This window comes from Cervus elaphus, chromosome 28, assembly GCF_910594005.1.
Source record: "Cervus elaphus chromosome 28, mCerEla1.1, whole genome shotgun sequence".
NCBI classification, from domain to species: Eukaryota; Metazoa; Chordata; class Mammalia; order Artiodactyla; family Cervidae; genus Cervus; species Cervus elaphus.
The window spans coordinates 41603201-41621539 of NC_057842.1; the positions used below are offsets into that span (position 1 = coordinate 41603201).

At 36.7% G+C, this 18339-nt stretch overlaps 1 protein-coding gene across 3 annotated transcripts in view; it reads left to right on the forward strand.

The window, feature by feature from the left end:
• The window catches only part of CDK19 (cyclin dependent kinase 19), a 265331-nt gene that overhangs the window by 196492 nt on the left and 50500 nt on the right, over nucleotides 1-18339 (forward strand). For all 3 annotated transcript variants that reach the window (XM_043890139.1, XM_043890136.1, XM_043890138.1), the window contains 2 exons: nucleotides 14973-15083; nucleotides 16511-16651. In XM_043890139.1, coding sequence (XP_043746074.1) covers nucleotides 14973-15083; nucleotides 16511-16651 — 252 coding nt within the window. The remainder of the gene's footprint in view (nucleotides 1-14972; nucleotides 15084-16510; nucleotides 16652-18339) is intronic.

The following is an 18339-nucleotide window of genomic DNA, read 5'->3' on the forward strand; positions in this document are numbered from 1 at the left end:
CCATATCACTACATTGACAACTGAAACTATGTTAGTAATTCCTGACTTGAGAAAACCCTTCCTGAAGGATCTTTCAGCTCCTTCTTCTTCCTTCCCTATTGTCTTAGTTCTTCCCCCTCCTCACCACCTCAGCCTTACCAACCAATGACTTTCACAAGGTCTTGTTGCCACTGATACAGGGACACCTGTAAAGAATTTGTGGGTTTCAAATTAAGGAAGGGAAAGAAGTTGGAAAAAGATATCGGGGTTTAATAGTTGATTTTGCCATACTGACTTGCTCTTAAGGAGGCCATTCTCTTCTGTACCATAATCCTATGTTGTTTGATTTGTTTTTTTCCTACTCTTTCTAAAATATCAAATCTTCAACCAATTAGATATTCATTTGGGCTAATGTTAGCAAATAATTCTAGAAAGGGTCGTAAGTGAACATCTGAGCATTCCTTCCCTATGAATTTTTCTGTCTCCATATTTAAAAAATATTGAAGTCTTACCTATTGTAACAGAGCCAAACATGTAAAACCACCTCTCTGAGCCATTAGGGCCCCTCTGTTCATAGCCAAGTGGTTTCTCCTCTCCATTGACTATCAAGGGCAGCCTGGCTTTTATTGTTACCTGGCTTTGTTTCCACCTTTCACCTTGGTTCAAAAAGTACGGAATGCCCACTATATGATTGGCCTTATTCTTCTCCTTGCAGTAAATAACAATGACTAAGACAAGCATGATATCTATCCTCATGGAATTTATAGTTTCAGTGGAGAAAACTGTTCCTTTTAAGCTTCCTGAATACCTCTGATAGAGGTCGACAAATCAATAGACATTTGTCTCAACAGTTGAAATCATGATCTGTTTTCCCTTCTGAGAGAAAGGAAATTCTTCTTGGGTTTTATAACCATACATTTTCTCTCCTGGGAGAAGGCAACTTCTACTTCTTGAGCACATATTTTGAGTCTTTGTGTGATCCTGTTTCTCTTAAATATCTCTTTTGCAGTTCCTTAAATTTTTTCTTCTTTTTTTCTCCCCTCAAAATAGCTCTCTGCTAATCAACCTTCTCATCTTTTCATGAAAACATTTCCTAGCAGTTTCATCTCTATGCTAATAATGCCCAGTTTTTTTTTTTTTTTTTGCTTCCAGCTGAGCACTGTCTCCTGACTTCAAGATTCATGTCCAAGACCACCATTGATTTGCCCTATGGACATCTCAGATTCATTAGGTCTGATTCTAAAGTCAACGTTTTTCCTCTACCTCAAAGCTCTGATGCTTTTTCTTAAATTTGTGCTATTTACCTATTCAGTTTCTTGTAGCATCATAGATCATTTGCCTTCAGCCTATCAATTCCTAAATCCTACTGATTATCTGTCCTGCCTTCTTTCTGTCCATCTCCTCCTTTCTATCCTTATTGCTGTTACCATTGTCAGGTACTATTCTCCATCCTTCTCTCTTTTAGATCTGTTGGCTTCATCATTTCCAGCATCCGCCTTGGTCATGCTGCCACACTTCTGGGGCATAGGTAAATTATCTCAATTTATTCAGTCATGGAACCTATGCCCTGGACAACTTTTGACTTGTAGATTATATGAGAACTAAAAATATATCTAAAAGGAATTACTGATATTGACTATATGCATATATGGAATGACCATACCTTTATCAAGTAATGTAAGTACATATCTGTATATAAAAATGTTAATCTGAAAAAATTAGGAAATGTATAAAAATATAAGTAATACAAGAGGTCATTTGTTAAATCCAAATGAGTGGTACATATAACTGCCATAGGAATTTGGAAGAGCGTGAGATTTTTAATAATAAAGTCCTCAGTGAATGGGAAGGAAGAAAGGAAGTAGAAAGCTGGCAAGGGTAGTGGAGGATGGGGGGGTAGATAAAAGGGAGAAAAAGATAATGCAAGGTAAGTAGTAAGTTGAAGTTAGTAAAATTAAAAAGCAGGCTTTCTGTGGATGCTCTGGCTGCACAAAATACCTGATGTGGTTGCCATGTTAGTGAAAACAGTCTTTTTTTTTTTAATTTAATTTTTATTTTATATTGGAGTTGAGTTGATTTACAGTTTGTGTTAGTTTCAAGTGTATAGCAAAGTGATTCAGTTATACATATACGTGTATCCATTCTTCTTCAGATTCTTTTCCCATTTAGGTTATTACAGAATATTGAGTAGAGTTCCCTGTGCTATACAGTAGGTTCTAATTGATTATCTATTTTGTTTATAGTAGTGTGTGTGTGTTAATCCCAAACTCCTAATTTATCTTCCCCTGTACCTTTCCCCTTTAGTAACCATAAGTGAAAACACAGTCTTTTGATTTCATTCCCCTGCAGTCATTTAATTTAGGTACTGGACTATGTTCCTAGTCCTGACTTGTCATTTTGCAGTTATCTGCCCTTATCAAACAGGCGATTGGGCAATAGATTGCAACCAGAACAAACACATCCTTTGACACCAAAAAAACACAACTTAAAATACATGCCCTCATGATTATTGTACATGTTGTACTGTACCTCAGCTATTTGATCTTCTGTCATCATGGTAAAATTCTGAGATAGCCTAGCATTTTAAAAAGTCTGTAATTTAACTTTGTATCTACATTTGTGAAATGTCTATTCAACTTCTGTACCCACTGTTGAACGGTTTTTCTTTTTTTCTTAATGATTTTTCATGAGCTCTTTAAATCAAGCAAGTTAGTCCCCTGGTGGCTTACAATTTGGTGATGTTTTCCAAGTTTGTTGTTAGCCTTTGTTTAGAATATGTTTTCTATACAAGATAGTTTTATAGTCAGATTAATCCACCTTTTCCCTGTGGATTTTATTTAAAAGGAGCTTTCCTTGAAGTGGATGTTTAAGTTTATTGAAGAGTGTGATCAGAACTTATGTTGGAGAAGAATGTTTCAAAGAGGACAGTCTAGTAATTTTGACATTTTATATGTTCATTGTAAGCAGCCTTGAGTAGACATTAAATTTCAAAGCTCCAAAATCGTTCCAAGAAAGCTTACTTTAAGATTAATTTGTCCTTTTTGCATATGTGCTCTGCTAAACACAAAATTATGGAAAATGATAATATTGTGAACTATTTTAACTACTATAGTGATTTCTAGTTTTTTCCTAATCGTTTAACATATTTTCATAAAACCACATATGTCAGTCACATTGTGGCTCTTTTAAAAAATTAAAATTAAGAAATAGAATTTATTGATTAAATCTAATAGACCTTTAATATAAAAGAAATAATTTATTTCATTGTGGAAACTCATCCCTCTCAGTGTTTGCTCATAATACATATAAAGATTTCTTAGCAGAGTAGGAAGGAAGTAGTTTTTCCATTTAATGGAAGCAATGTAGGGGACATTTCCTGAATTATATTTTGGTCAGATCATTTAGTAGCTTTCCTTATTACTGTTGTTAAAATTCCTGTGAGATCTTCAGGAACTATAAATGGTTAATTTATTTGAGCCTTGACTTCACTGCTTTTATCTTCTCTAGAAGCACAGTGCTATGAAATATGTTGAATTATTGGTACTGGTAATTTAGCCATTAATACTTAATCAAACCTGTACCTATAAATTGTGTTAGTGTATTTTCTTGAAATATCTGGGGTAGGTTGTCTGACCATTGATAACGCCTGTCATTGTGAGAAGTGGAGTATCTAGCGTGCGTTACTAGATAAGTTCCTTCAGAAAGCAAAAGTCCTTCCTTCTCCCTACACATCCTCAGTCAGCACCGTCTAGGACCTGGGGGCGGGAGAGGAAGAGATGAATGCCAGGGCTACTTGGTTGCCTGGTTTTACTAAAGAAAGTGGAAACTGTACATTTTTAGAAATGTAAGTTATAAAAATATGAATTAGAGGTAATACCAGGTAACTTGAGAGTACACCAAGCTAAACATAAGGTTTATCTAGGATGAAACTTGATAAATCAACTACTACTACTTTATTTTGCTGAATTAATTAATTACCAATTTCAAGTTATTTTTTAGGCTTATGAAATTTCTTGAACATTCTTAACTAATTTTGTTTGAAAGTTTCTTGTTGATAAAAAAAATAACGGCATTTTTGAAACCAGTATTCTCTCAATGTGGAATAAATGTCATGTAACCATCGTGTGGGAAATCAATTCTTGTACTGTTGCTTTCATTTTCTTACTCAACGGAACTTGTCTGGTACCTGCTTTGTGCCCAGGTCCTATGTTGTCAGTGGCTTTATAAATATTCATCCGAAAAGAAGAGCGCTGAGCTCTCTTATAGATCATAGAAGTCTGCCCTGGCAAATTTAGAATATAATATAGAGGGATTTCATTTGACACTTGCTCCTAGAAGGTGGATAGTAAAGGAGTTCTCAGGTTCAGTGTGTTCAGGGCATGATGAGAATATCTGTTAGTAACACTCTTCTTGCTGGCTGAATCTCTGTCATTCTCAGTTCCCTCTATCAAACGAGCATACTTCTCTCATTTTCCAGACTAGGTCATGTCTGTGTATATGCCTATTCTGTATTTTTCTTAATGGCCTCATCATGATTATAGCTTTAAAATTTGATTAATCTCTTAATCTGCTTGTCTCTGTTAAGCCATTAACAGTGGCTTAACAGAGGCTCCCTGTGCCTGAAATTTGCTGGGCACTTAAATATTTATTTAAGTGAATTGTGACTTTTAAAAGTCATTGCTACCTGCTGGGTATTTTCCGACATGTTTTTGCTTCATCTCCATGTCCCAGGGCAAGGTTTTATGGGAGATGATAGGTAATGGGCAGAAATTCTGTGCAGTGGAGACCTTGGGAACCCGTTCGTGATTGTATAGGGAGTATTCTGAAGGTGAAGGCCGCAGCGAATGTCAGTTGTGACACCCCCTTTATTAGGGCAAAGCTCACACTTCCTAACCTGGATATTATCTACTTGCCTCATCTTTGGTTAAAATCTTTACAATTCAGTTTTATCTTGAATCTCAGGTTCTCCCCCCGTCAATAAATTATTTGTAAGGAAAATAGATTTAGCCTTTGGCATGCATGCAGGCATGCTAAGTTGCTTCAGTTCTGTCTGACTCTTTGTGACTCTATGGACTGCAGCCCACCCAGTTCCTCGATCCTTGGGGTTCTCTAGGCAAGAATACTGGAGTGGGTTGCCATTTCCTACTCCAGCCTTTGCTGTAGATACTCAAAATGTTTTGTTTGCAGGTTTAACCTTTGGAGCCATTTAAGATTTTAGGATGGGAGCGTTAACATTATTAGACTTCTTATTTGAGGAAGATATTTTGATTTCAGTGCATGGGATGTAGTAGGTGATATGCATGTCAGTGCATGAGGAGATAGATGACAGGTCCTCACTCAGTTAATTCAGCCAGCATTTGTTGAATGCCTACCCTGTGTCTGGCTTGTTGACAGGGGAAATGTAGAGATGGAAGACAGTTCCTACATACTAGAACCATACTGGTTTAATCAGCTCGATCAAACCAGTCAATCCTAAAGGGAATCAACCCTGAATATTCATTGGAAGGACTAATGCTGAAGCTCCACTACTTTGGCCACCTGATGCAAAGAGCTGACTCATTGGAAAAGACCCTGATGCTGGGAAAGATTGAAGGCAGGAGGAGAAGGGGACAACAGAGGCCGAGATGGTTGGATGGCATCACCGACTCAATGGACATGAGTTTGATCAAGTTCTGGGAGATGGTGAAGGGCAGGGAAGCCTGGCGTGCTGCAGTCCATGGGGTTACAGAGATTCAGACACAGCTGAGCAATTGAACAACAGCAGAGAACCATGAAGTCTATTGGGGGGGCTCAATAATTAAACTATGTCATAATTTAATTAATGTCATATTCAGAGAAATACAGTATGGAAGGAACACAGAAGAGGTAACCACTGAAACTAGGAGTTTCAGGGAAGGCTTTTTAAAGTTCATATATTCAGAATGCTATTGATTTATAGGAAGTGTATTCTGTTTTCTCATGGAATACATTGCATAAAAGATTAAACACTCACACTTTTAAAAGAACATATATGCGGTCATAGTCACAGAATGTAAACTTATTTACTACAGCCCTCACTTGGTTTCATGTCTCTTTCTCAGACCAAGTACTTGAAGTCAGAGAAAAGGAAACTAGACTGTTGCAAAGTGTAAAGTGAAATGACCTTCTTATAACTATACTGTTATTATAGAATCTACCGGAGTCTCAGGCACTTTGGGAAGGAGATGTGATGGCAGGAGGTGGTGTGATGGCATTCCCCGTCGCAGCATCTCTGTGGCAAACAAGTGTCTCTGACTGCCTGAAGTGCTTAGCCCTTCTCACTTATGTGCAATGATAACAACTATTGCTTATCATGAACTTGTTGCATGCCATGCATGGTACATGCATCATCTCATTCAGTCCTCATAACATCCTTGCCAGGAGTGGTTGGTGTAAGAGTAACAACTGTAATTTGCCAAGTATTTAATATTTTGCAAGCATTGTGTTATATAGTTAATGTACATTCATTTAATCCTTACAGAAACTATATGTTTGTCAGTAGATGTTTTTATTCCTCCATGAGGCTCAGAGGGGTTGAGCACTTGGTGTATATCATATGGCTGTGGTCAGGGCTCAGACTCAGGTCTCTGAATCCTAAAATCTGTACTCTCTGCACTGTACCTACTATCTCACTATTAACTTTCGTTGGGTGGTGATGGGGAACACTGACCTCCTAGAAGCCTATGGCAAGTACCTAAGCAGTGTCAATAGAATTTAAAAAAAGCAAAAAATTCAGGCCACCTTGAACCAGGGCTGTGTACTGTTTTCTAGACCCCTCTTCAGAGTGTGAGTGCCACCTGCTGGAAGGTGGTTGTTTCTGTGTGTGTGTGGAGTCCTTCTGAGAAGGTTGCCACAGGTGTGAAAGTGTCAGGTTTCAAAACGCTAATTCTTAAATTTCAGTTTAGGAATGCTAGGGCATTTTGAAGTTAGGTGAATCTCCTATTTGTCATAAAGTTTGTTTCCTCTTTTATCTTCTTTTTTATTTTGCAGGAGGGAAGGGTTACACACTTTAAAAAAAGATACACTCATTGAATGCTTTCTAAAATAAAGTTTTCTAAAAATAAAGATCAATGGTCAAATGGATCATACTGTTACTTATAACAGATCAAATAAGAATAAAAAATTGGAGTTACTTTGAGATAAGTGAGTTATTGAAGTATAAGAGGACCCTTTCCATTTAGATACCCTGAAAAAGGAATCTGGAAGCCCTGGGGCATCAGAGACTTAGAGAAAAGAAAGTACAGATGAAAGAGGAAGAAAGATGTGGGGATAAAAATACAAATGGATTCTGTAATTGTTAGTCTAGCACAAGGCTCCCCAAATGGAGCCAGGATTCTAAGTAGTGCTTTAGAGAAAAAAGTTTAGGATTATAGCTTTAGATTGTTTAGGACAGTGAAAAGTAGACACTTTATAGTCACTTAGATGCCCGCATGGAAGGTGGATCAGATAAAGTCTTGGCATGCCCACTGCACGTTCTTCATTAAGGCTCCTTTGGGATCACGTTAGTGCTCTGTGTCTGGCACAGGAAATGTTATCACTTAGTGTGGGATTTTCACAGGAAAATCATGCTATACTAAACTGCTCTTTATGTGATTAAAGCATGTTTATAGTTGTATGATGTCATGTTGAACAAATATCTGTGACACGAGATTAAAGTTCATTGGTAAAATCTGATATTGCCAAGAATTTGGGGAAGCACAAGTACAAGCATCTCCTTTCTTTTATCCCTTCTCAGATCAACTGTATAAGAAGCTTAGCTTGCATGATAGTATCTTATCTTAGCAGGTAGAATTCTGGAGAGAAGGAGCTGTTTGTATGTGTGTGTGTGTATGCATGTGTGTAAAATATAAAGGTAATGCTCATTATAGAAAACTTGTAAAGTAGAAAAATAGGAAGAAAGAAAAAAAAACACATTATTCACTATCTAGCGATAATTATATTAATGTTGTGGTATATTTCCTCTTTTATAAATGTATTTTATTTTATTTAATAGAAAAGCATACAAATTTTATTTGATGTTAAGCTTTGTGTGACACAGGGGCCTTCCCAGAAGTGAAAATGCCAAGAAATGGGTAGGCCTGAGACCTGATATGCCATTTTTAACAAAGAGCAATTAATTGTAGAGACATGACAAGACAAAGGAAAGGGTTTTAGAATTTGAGGGGCTGCACAGTGTGGGAAGGTAAATATATAGGGGAAACCAGTGGGAGATAAGGGCTGTCTTAGCATAGTTTGTTTGTGCTGGTCCAATGCAGTGCCGACTTTCTGTCTTTTTCATGGTCATAAAACTTCCCTGGGAGAGGGGATTTATGGCAGTCCTCAGTTCTTAGTGTCTACTTTTATCAGATAAGGGAACCTCCAGGAAGGCTTCTTTCTCCATCTGTTGAACCACAGATGCCTTCACTGCAGACTCGTGCTTATGCCGAGGCGTCACATTTTGGGCTGGCATGTTTTAATTTCCTTCACCTTCCCCCCGAATAAAAGATGAAATTTAGATCTGATGAAGGCAAAGAAATGGGAAATTTTGTTCCAGCTTGCCTGGTTGGGGGTGGGGGGGAACATACTGTTTCCCTTTCTTGAATTTTTTTTTTAATGGAAGTATATTTGACCTATAACACTGTCTTTGTTCCAGGTGCACACCATGGTAATTTGATATTTCTGCACGTTGCAAAATGATCACCCCATAGCCTTTTTTATATCACATCACAGTATTATAGCATAAGTCCTTTTTCATGTATTTTAAAACTCTTGACATATATATTTGAGACTGTGATATATGGATATACCATAAATTACTTATCAGTTTTCTTAGTATTGGCCATTTGTGTTGTTTACTGTTTTTGTTTGTTCAGTAAATAGAGACAGAGAATGCACTTGTGTGGCATTTGTAGCATATTTATTTTTTGCTAGCCTTGAAAGTAATCACTGATTTGGTCAGCCTATTTCAGTTCCTCAAGTGTGTCCCTTTGTTCCCTGTTCCTTTGTATCATTTTCTTCAGGATTTTGTAGCATTTATCGCATTCACAGCCCTTTTAGGAATACCCCATAGGACCCCTTTGCTTTCCCAGTTCTATTCCAGGTTAAATATCTCACCCTGAGCCATTAGAGCTATGTTTCTGTTCTTTACATCAAGCCAGCACCCTTATACTTTTGCTAAGAGTGGGTGCTAGTTGAGAGAACAATTCCTTTTTAAGCCTAAAGTAAATGTAGCTTGTGGAAAGTTTGAGTCCCTAGAAGAACTATGTTAGACATAGTCTAGTCAACTTATTAAAAAGACAAAATCATTCAAAATGCCTTTTGAAAAGATAGCAACGTTTTATAATATTCCAAGCTACTTACTGGTTGATTTTTGTAAGAATCAGGTAAATTCAGTAGATTTAATTCTTTTGACAAATATTTATCGAGTACTTACTGTGTGTTCATGACCATAAGCACTAGGAATATAAAACCAGCAGAAACTTTGCCTTCTTGGAGCTTGTATGTTAATGGAGAGAGGCACACAATAAATAATATAAAATAAATAAACAATACCTAGGTCCCCTACTCCTTAAATGAAACCTGGGGAACAGATGTGTTTTCTTTTTTTTTTCCAGATGTGTTTTCAATAGTTTTTTTTTTTTAAATTTTAGATAATATGGTGTGTGTGTATATATATATATATACACACACACATATATATAAAAATATAAAAATTATATATTACCTAATACCCAGGGGGAATTCCGATGCACCAATCAAATCTAGTAGTTCCTCTTTCATATTAGATATATGAGCATTCACACTCAGTTGGATAAAGACTACAGCAGCTTCATGTTACTGCCAATGAGATACTTCTGTAAAATGAATATTAAAGGATAATTTTCAAAATAGGTAAAATTATGACTGTGATCCAGATATAAAATGAGCACATTTTAAAGATTTTATTTAACTTATTAAATGAAGGAACCTAGTAGATACTATAACCCGTTCAAAGAAGAATCTGTGGGCTTCCCAGGTATTGCTAGTGGTAAAGAACCTGCCTGCCAATGCAGGAGACGTAAGAGGTGTGGGTTCCATCCCTGGGTTGGGAAGATCCCCTGGATGAGGAAATGGCAACCCACTCCAGTATTCTTGCCTGGAGAATCCCATGGACAGAGGAGCCTGGCAGGTTATAGTCCATAGAGTCACAAAGCCTCAGACATAACTGAAGTGACTGAGCATGCAAAGAAGAGTCTATAGGACAGACGCATTTGTAGATCAGGAATATTAAAACGATGTCCAAGTTAAGGTAACTTTAGCATCTTCCACGATGGGAGAGTGAATGTAGATAAGCAAGAATTATTCTCCATTATCATCAGTTATCTATAATGTACAGAGTTGTACAATAGCTTCCATAGCATCAGAATCAGATAACCTGAAAGAATGTGCCTCTGACAATGCATTTTTTCCATTGAAGTGTAAAAATTTTTTTCCTACCTGAGTTACTAGAAAACTTCTGGTTTTCTGAGCTCTCTAGAATTATACCTAATTCTAGATATCTGGGTAGATATAGAGCTATATACTATGTTCAATAGTGATAATACTTTGCAGAAAAATAAAGAAGCAGAGGGATGGTTATAGTTTTAAATAGAAGGACCAGAAAAGACCTGGGGAGAATCCTGAGGACTGAGAACTTTTGCCTGAGTAACTGGAATGATGGTGTTGCTGTTAACTGAGGCTGGGGACGAGCAGCTGGGGTAGAGGGCCGGGGAGGTGGCGATGACCACCTCAGTGTGACTTTCAGAAGTTCAAGCAGAGATGTTGAGGCATTTTAGATACACACAGCTGGACTTCAGGGAGCGTGCGTTGACTAGAGAATGTTGGGAGTTAATGTGTACAGGTGACATTTAAGACCTCCAAACTGGATGAGATCACTGAGAAAAGCTCCTTCTACTTGCCATACCTTGGGCTAGTTCCTGTAGAGATAAATTTAAAATTGTCTTTGCCCTCAAGGAGCTTATGGTCTACTACGGGAGGCAGATGTAAAGTTAAAACAGTATAAAATTATATCAATACAACTATACATCAAGTACACATGATTAGGTAAAGTCATATCTGAGTCATCCTAAACTCCATCACCCTCAAAGTCACTTGTTCAGTGGCCCAGCCATCAGATAGGCACAGAAGAAAGTCACAGCGTGGTACCTTTTATATCAGCTGGCTTCTCCACTAACCCACTGCACTCAGCATGTTTCTAGTGATACTGGAGAACCTCACTGGTGACACTTCTGCATGGCCTACAAGCCTCCTCATTATTTGGCCTTTGCCTTATTGCTTGCTTTAATTCCTCAGTTCTTTCCCTAGTGACAGAGATGATCAGTTTTGTATTTTTTTTTTATTGCTGTATAGCTGATGTACAATATTATGTAGGTTCCCAGTGTACAGTATAGTGAGTCACAATTTTAAAAGGTTATACTCCATTTATAGTCATTATAAAATTTTGGCATGCTCCGTGTTGTACAATACATCCTTGTAGCTTATTTTGCACCTAATAATTTGTGCCTCTTAATCCCGTATCCCTAGATTGACCGCCCTCCCATTGGTTACCACTAGTTTGTTGTCTTTATCTGTGAGCCTGCTTCTTTTTGTTATGCTCACTAGTTTGTTGTATTTTTTAGATTCCACATATAAGTGATGCATATAGTATTTGTCTTTCTCTGACTTATTTCACTTAGCATAATGCCCTCCAAGTCCGTCCATGTTGCTGCAAATGGCAAGATTCTTTTTTTTATGCTTGTAGTCTGTATTTTGAAACACCATTCTGATTGTAGAGTGAAAAATGAATTAGGAGAGGGAATAAAACAAACATAGTTTGCTATTTCTTAGTCTCAGCTTGCCTTCACATTGATATTTAGTCATTTATAAAGACCTGTAGGGTTGGAATTCTCTGGTGGTACAGTGGTTAGGACTGCACGCTTTCATTGCAGGAGTTATGGGTTCAATCCCCAGTCAGGGAACTAAGATCCCAAATACCATCTCACATGCCCCCTGCCAAAAAAAAAAAAAAAAAAGACCGGAAAGGTAGAAAAAGTATAATAGGTATGCAGAAATTTTGCAAGTGTATGTTGCTATACAGTGCAATTTTGGGGACTAGGGGAAATTTTCTAGTAAATGCATGGTGTTGCAAACTTTACCCTCTTCCCTCCTGTATTTCATAGAAAAGATAACCTGAATGGCAATTTCTTTTAAAAAAATATATATATATATATATAAAATTACTATAGGATCCAGCAATTCTACTTTTTGAGTATATTAAAAAAATTGAAAGCAAGGATTCAAATAGATGTTTGTACATCAGTCTTCAAGGCAGTGTTATTCATAATAACCAAAGGTGAAATCAACTCAAATGTCCATAGGATGATGGGAGGGATGAATGAATAAGTAAATGTGGTATATGCATACAATGAAATATTATTAATATTTACCCTTAAAAAGAAAGGGACTTCTTTCCTATATGGATACATCCATAGAACATGGATGAATCTGTTGTCTTTTCACGTGAAGACACGTGAAGTGAAAGAAGCCAGACACCAAAGAACAAATATTGAACAGCTGCATTTATATGAAGTACTTGGAATCGTCAAATTTCTAGAGACAGAAAGGAGAATGGGAGGACATGGGAATGGGAGATATTGTGTAATAGGACACAATATTGTGTAATGAAAAGGTTCTGGAGAAGGGATAGAGTGGTGGTTCTTGAATACAGTGTACTTAATGCTACTGAACTACACACTTAAAAATAGTTAAAATGGTAAATTTTATGTATATTTTACCACAAAAAAGTGACCTGGAAATACCTTGGAGTTGTAAGAAAGAACCAGAAAGGTTCCTATAAACTAATACTGTGCTGATAATGAAAGATATACAAGAAAGTAAAAAATAAGTGCTATCTTTTGTGTAAATATTCATACTTGCTTTCCTTTGCATAAATAGTTGGAAGACTAATCAAGCAACTAAAAAAAATTACTTCTAGCAGGGAGGACAGCCTGTGGTCACTGGGGGAAGGAGTGGTAATGAGGCATTTCAATGTGTTTCCTTTAACGTACATTTGATTTTTGAACTGTGTAGATGTGTTACCTATTTGAAATAATGTTTAAACATGGAACTTAAGGTGGATTCACTGTAGAGGGCTCAGTAATTTGTAGTCACAAAAAAACATAATTTTTTAGAGGTGTCGATTAAATACCGCTACATGTGACATGCCCTCTCCCAGACAAATGGAGTCCAGGGTTCAGGGGTTGTGCCAGTGTTTGGTGTTTTGGGAGCTTGGTTTAGGTACAGAAGTGAGTTTTACCTCTCCTTCCCCTGCAGGCAGGAAAGAGGACATATTCTGGGTAGACATTTAATAAAGTCAAACTCTCTAATTAAATATTTTTCTCTGCCTCATTGATCTGTTTGTATGTCTGTCTTCCCTTCTACATTGTGGGAACAGATGACAAGGACTTTAGTGGAACTGGAAAAAGCATGGACTTTGGAATCAGGCAGAACTATCTAAATTCAAACCTCTTCTCTTTCTAATGTTTGACTTTGGTCAAGTTATTTTTTTACACTGAACCCGAGCTTCTGTGTATATCATAGGGTTGTTGGAAGGATTAAGTAAGAGAAGAAACAGATACATACAATCACCTTGCACATAGAAATTATTCAGTAGGAGCTTTGTCCCCTCTTTCTGTATTTTCCATGGAGCTTTACATTTAAAAGGCATTTGAAGTATTTAACAAATTGAGTGTGTTTATACCTGTTAAGTCTGAACCCTGGTTAAGGATGGTGTGAGGCGGGCATATTTAGAAGACTTCCACCTTGAACAGCTAATGTTATTGTTGCTAAATATTTTACCAAGCAACTGCCTGTTATGGGCCAAGAACTAAGTTTTCACTTGCTGATGTGGTCTATCTTTCCTTCTTCTTATCAGAGTCCAGCTTGAAGCTTCTGCTTTGTGAAAGGCCTAGTCTTTTCTCTGTTTATAGGACCTCTTTTCTATATCAGTTTTATCAGTGGGTTTGAGAGTCATTCTCTTATGCTCACTACTCCTCTGAAAAACCTGTCTCATGCTCTAGGCATGGGTAAGTTAGTTCAGTTCAGTTCAGTCGCTCAGTCATGTCCGACTCTGCGACCCCATGAATCGCAGCATGTCAGGCCTCACTGTCCATCACCAACTCCCGGAGTTCACTCAAACTCATGTCCATCGAGTCAGTGATGTCATCCAGCCATCTCATCCTCTCTCGTCCCCTTCTCCTCCTGCCGCCAATCCCTCATCAGGGTCTTTTCCAGTGAGTCAACTCTTCCCATGAGTTGGCCAAAGTACTGGAGTTTCAGCTTCAGCGTCAGTCCTTCCAATGAACACCCAGGACTGATCTTTTTTAGGATGGACTGGTTGGATCTCCTTGCAGTCCAAGGGACTCTCAAGAGTCTTCTCCAACACCACAGTTCAAAAGCATAAATTCTTCGGCGCTCAGCTTTCTTCACATTCCAACTCTCACATCCATACATGACCACTGGAAAAACCATAGCCTTAAGTTAGATAGGGATTGTTAAATATCTTTCCGCCTTTTGTCAAATTGAGCACATACTATGCTGGAGTGGATATAAACAGTATTCCTGCTTCCCTAGAAGCCTTTCCTCTAGTTTAAAAAAAAAAAATTATACACATGCCAAAATACACTTCATTATTTAGCAATATGATATTACTTTTGTTTACTATTTTACATCTTGCCATGTAAAAGGATTCCATTTTCCAAACATACATATACAGACAAAGGATTGGAAAGAGATGTACCAAGATGTTGACAGAGCTTATCTCTAAGTTGTGGTATTTGGGTGGTGGTGTTGCTTTTTTTTTTTTTTATGCTAGTTATCTGGATTGTCTAAATTTTCAAAAATTTCATTTTGAAGTTATGGGAAGTGCATTATCCTCTTTGCTAACAGAATAGTGACCCTTCTCTTCCTCTTGCCTTCAGCTTTTGCGAGAGTTGAAGCACCCTAATGTGATCGCCCTGCAGAAGGTGTTCCTTTCTCACAGTGACAGGAAGGTGTGGCTCCTGTTTGATTATGCAGAACATGATTTATGGGTAAGTCTACACTCACTTTATCTTTAGGATAATAATTTTATATAGGTATGAAGAATAAGTGTATGTGCTCCATACTGCTAATGCACAGAAAGGAAAACTTGCTCTGTTGACTGTAGTGCAAAATAAATATACTAAAGGTAAATTTTGATTTAAAAGAATTAGAGCAATAAACATTTACATCCTGTTTTATAGTATTTGTCACATACAGAAATTTCACTTCAAAAAATGTTCCTGAGTGGAAGATTGTAGTTTTAGGTAATTAATGGCAGTTTCCTAATAAGTTCCAGGGAAATTACTTTCTTTTGCACTGCACACAGTAGTTAATATCTAACAGTTATGTGCTTGTGAATAGTTTTCCTCTCTTAAGTGAAGGTCCCTCTCTTGCAGCATTTTGCCATTTAAAATTCACTCCACCAAACAAATATGGACAGGTCTGCAAATATTAGGGATTTTTTTAAACTATATAAAAGAAGCCAGAAATTCTAATTTCACATGTTTAAAGTTAGGAATCAAGTCATTTAAACATTTTATCCCAGGAGCTGCCAAAAGTAAAAAAACAAATTCAAACTTGGCAGTAAGTTCAAACTTTGGATAATTAAATTTTGATTCAATAGAATGTGGTTTGTCATTTATATAAATTATAACTCTTTTCAAGAATAACTTTAACAGACTAATAGACCTTGAAAGAAATTTCCTTATAGCAGATATTGACAAGAACCTCTTCTGTCACAGATATCTAGTACCCATGTTGGCATGTTTTGGGCAAATGTTGGATGGAGATGGAGGTGGATGTGGGAGTGCAGGGGGCAGGTGGAATTTCTTCCCCTTCCACAATATAACATGTACATAAAAATTTGGATGTGATGATCCAGTTACATTTATTTCAATGTGATTGAATTCCCCATTTTTCTCTTCCTGCTTGTGTCTAGTGATTTGCTATTTACTATTGACTACTAAGACTATATCCTAATTTCATTATGTAGCAAAAGAAGGTGGAACTTTCCAATAATTCTGATACACATGCAGGCAGTAATGTTACCCAAATGCACTAAGTACTAACTTTATTTTATAGAACAGTGAAAATTTACAGAATTTTTTTCCCTTTTCTTTCTGTCAGTAGAGAATACAATTAATGCTATTTTAAGGCAGGTTTTAAATTATAAACCCTTTTTACTTCTTGGTTTTACTTAATGCAAATCTTAATGGTTTCAGTAAGTCATCATAACAACCACGTTAATAATGTCACATTGATCCTCAATATAGATTCTGTTTTGGTTTGAGCTTATTATTTAAATTATTTTTCTTTGCATCATTATTGGCCTTTAATAAGTAATCTTAAAATGTACAGAACTTATTGCAGCGTTTATTGTGTTTTGTTGACACAGGCAAAGACTATGTTACTCTAATAAATATTTTCTAATTTTTAGCATATTATTAAGTTTCACCGTGCATCAAAAGCAAATAAAAAGCCCATGCAGTTGCCAAGATCTATGGTTAAATCATTACTTTACCAGATTCTTGATGGGATCCATTACCTCCATGCAAATTGGGTGCTTCACAGAGATCTGGTAAGTATGTTTCTTTTAAATTGATTGATATGTTTTTTTTCTCTCCTTATAAAAATAACTTTTTTTCTTGGTACAGTTATGATGAACATTAATTACAGAAAAATTTGAAGATGCACGTAAGCAAAAAGAAGGAAATAAAAATCACCCATAAGCCTATGATCAAAAGATTACGATTGTTAACTTTTAGTATATGTTCTTCCTTTGCATTTACACACAACTGTAAAATGTCAATGTGGTTTTCAACAAATGATCTGCATAATCTTAATGGAATGGCTGTGCGTAAAACAAATACCTTTTAATCCATTTCATTTTTCATAATTTTGCTTACTGTTAGTAAAAATGTTAATAAAGACCAAGTTCTCATTGTTTTCAAAGCTAAACTGAAATAATGACATTGCATCCAGTAAGTAGAATTAAGTAAATGAATAAATCTAACAGGGGAAATATACTTATCAGGCATATTAACCACAATTCAAATACTTGATTTTACTTTTTTACTCAGCACACATATAACAAAAATTTATCAATATCAGATTATATGTTACACATCTCTTCATTTTTATCATTTTAGTTTATGTTGATGAAATTCTTTTGTTTGTTCTTAAGAAATATGGGTGCTGAATAGCTGTGATACCCGTAAGTTTATAATTAGAAGTTTTATTTTGCTTAGGCTTTTGGAGATTCTAGGGATATAGCAGGGATAAATCTAGGTCGACTCAGTTCTTTTAATTGAGAAGAAGTATTTATTATAGAAAGGAATGCTACCTTGTCAGTTAGGCCTAGTCTTGCGACTTGAGCATCTCCTGATATGGCATTTAAGTTAAATTGGGGCCAAATGACAGCACAGAGCTGCATTTACCATTTCAACAGAAAGATTTCACCTCATAATTTTAAACTGAGGTTCTCATTGCCTTCCACGTATCTGCTTTACTATTAACCTGTGAATCAGCATGTATGAAAATAATTCTTGGGTACATGAGGTTCTAGGTCAAACCCTCCTTCATAAATGGTTTTAGATTTTAATTTGTTACTTAATATAGCCTTTGTGAGTTATATTTTTGAGGTCATATTCATGTTTGAATCATTTATCAGAATCCTTTACTGAAGATTAATCTCAACTCTTTTTTCATAAAATTTTATATTTCTTCTAAATGGGATATGTCGTTAGTGTGTTAGCCGCTCAGTCATGTCCAAGTCTTTTCAACCCCATGAACTGTAGCTTTAATGAAGATTAATCTCAACTCTTTTTTCATAAAATTTTATATTTGTTCTAAATAGGATCGTTTGACATGTTTTATTTGTGACGTCACTGCCTGCATATCCAGTAGTACTAAAACCTGATTATAGCCAGGACTCAGTTTTCTCCCACCCAGACTTGCTGCTGCTTTAATGTCCTCTATCCTGGTGATGGGGACTTCCCTGGTGACTCAGATGGTAAAGAATCTGCCTGCCATGCAGGAGATCTGGGTTCGATCCCTGGATTGGGAAGATCCCCTGGAGAAGGAAATGGCTACACACTCCAGTCTTCTTGCCTGGAGAATTTCATAGACAGAGGAGCCTGGTGGGCTGCGGTCCGTGGGGCTGCAGAGTCAGACACGCTTAGTGACTAACACCCAGACATCCTGGTGATGGCACAGCCCTCCTTCTAGCCTAGAAGCTTCTCTTACCACTTGCAGACCCTTGTACTC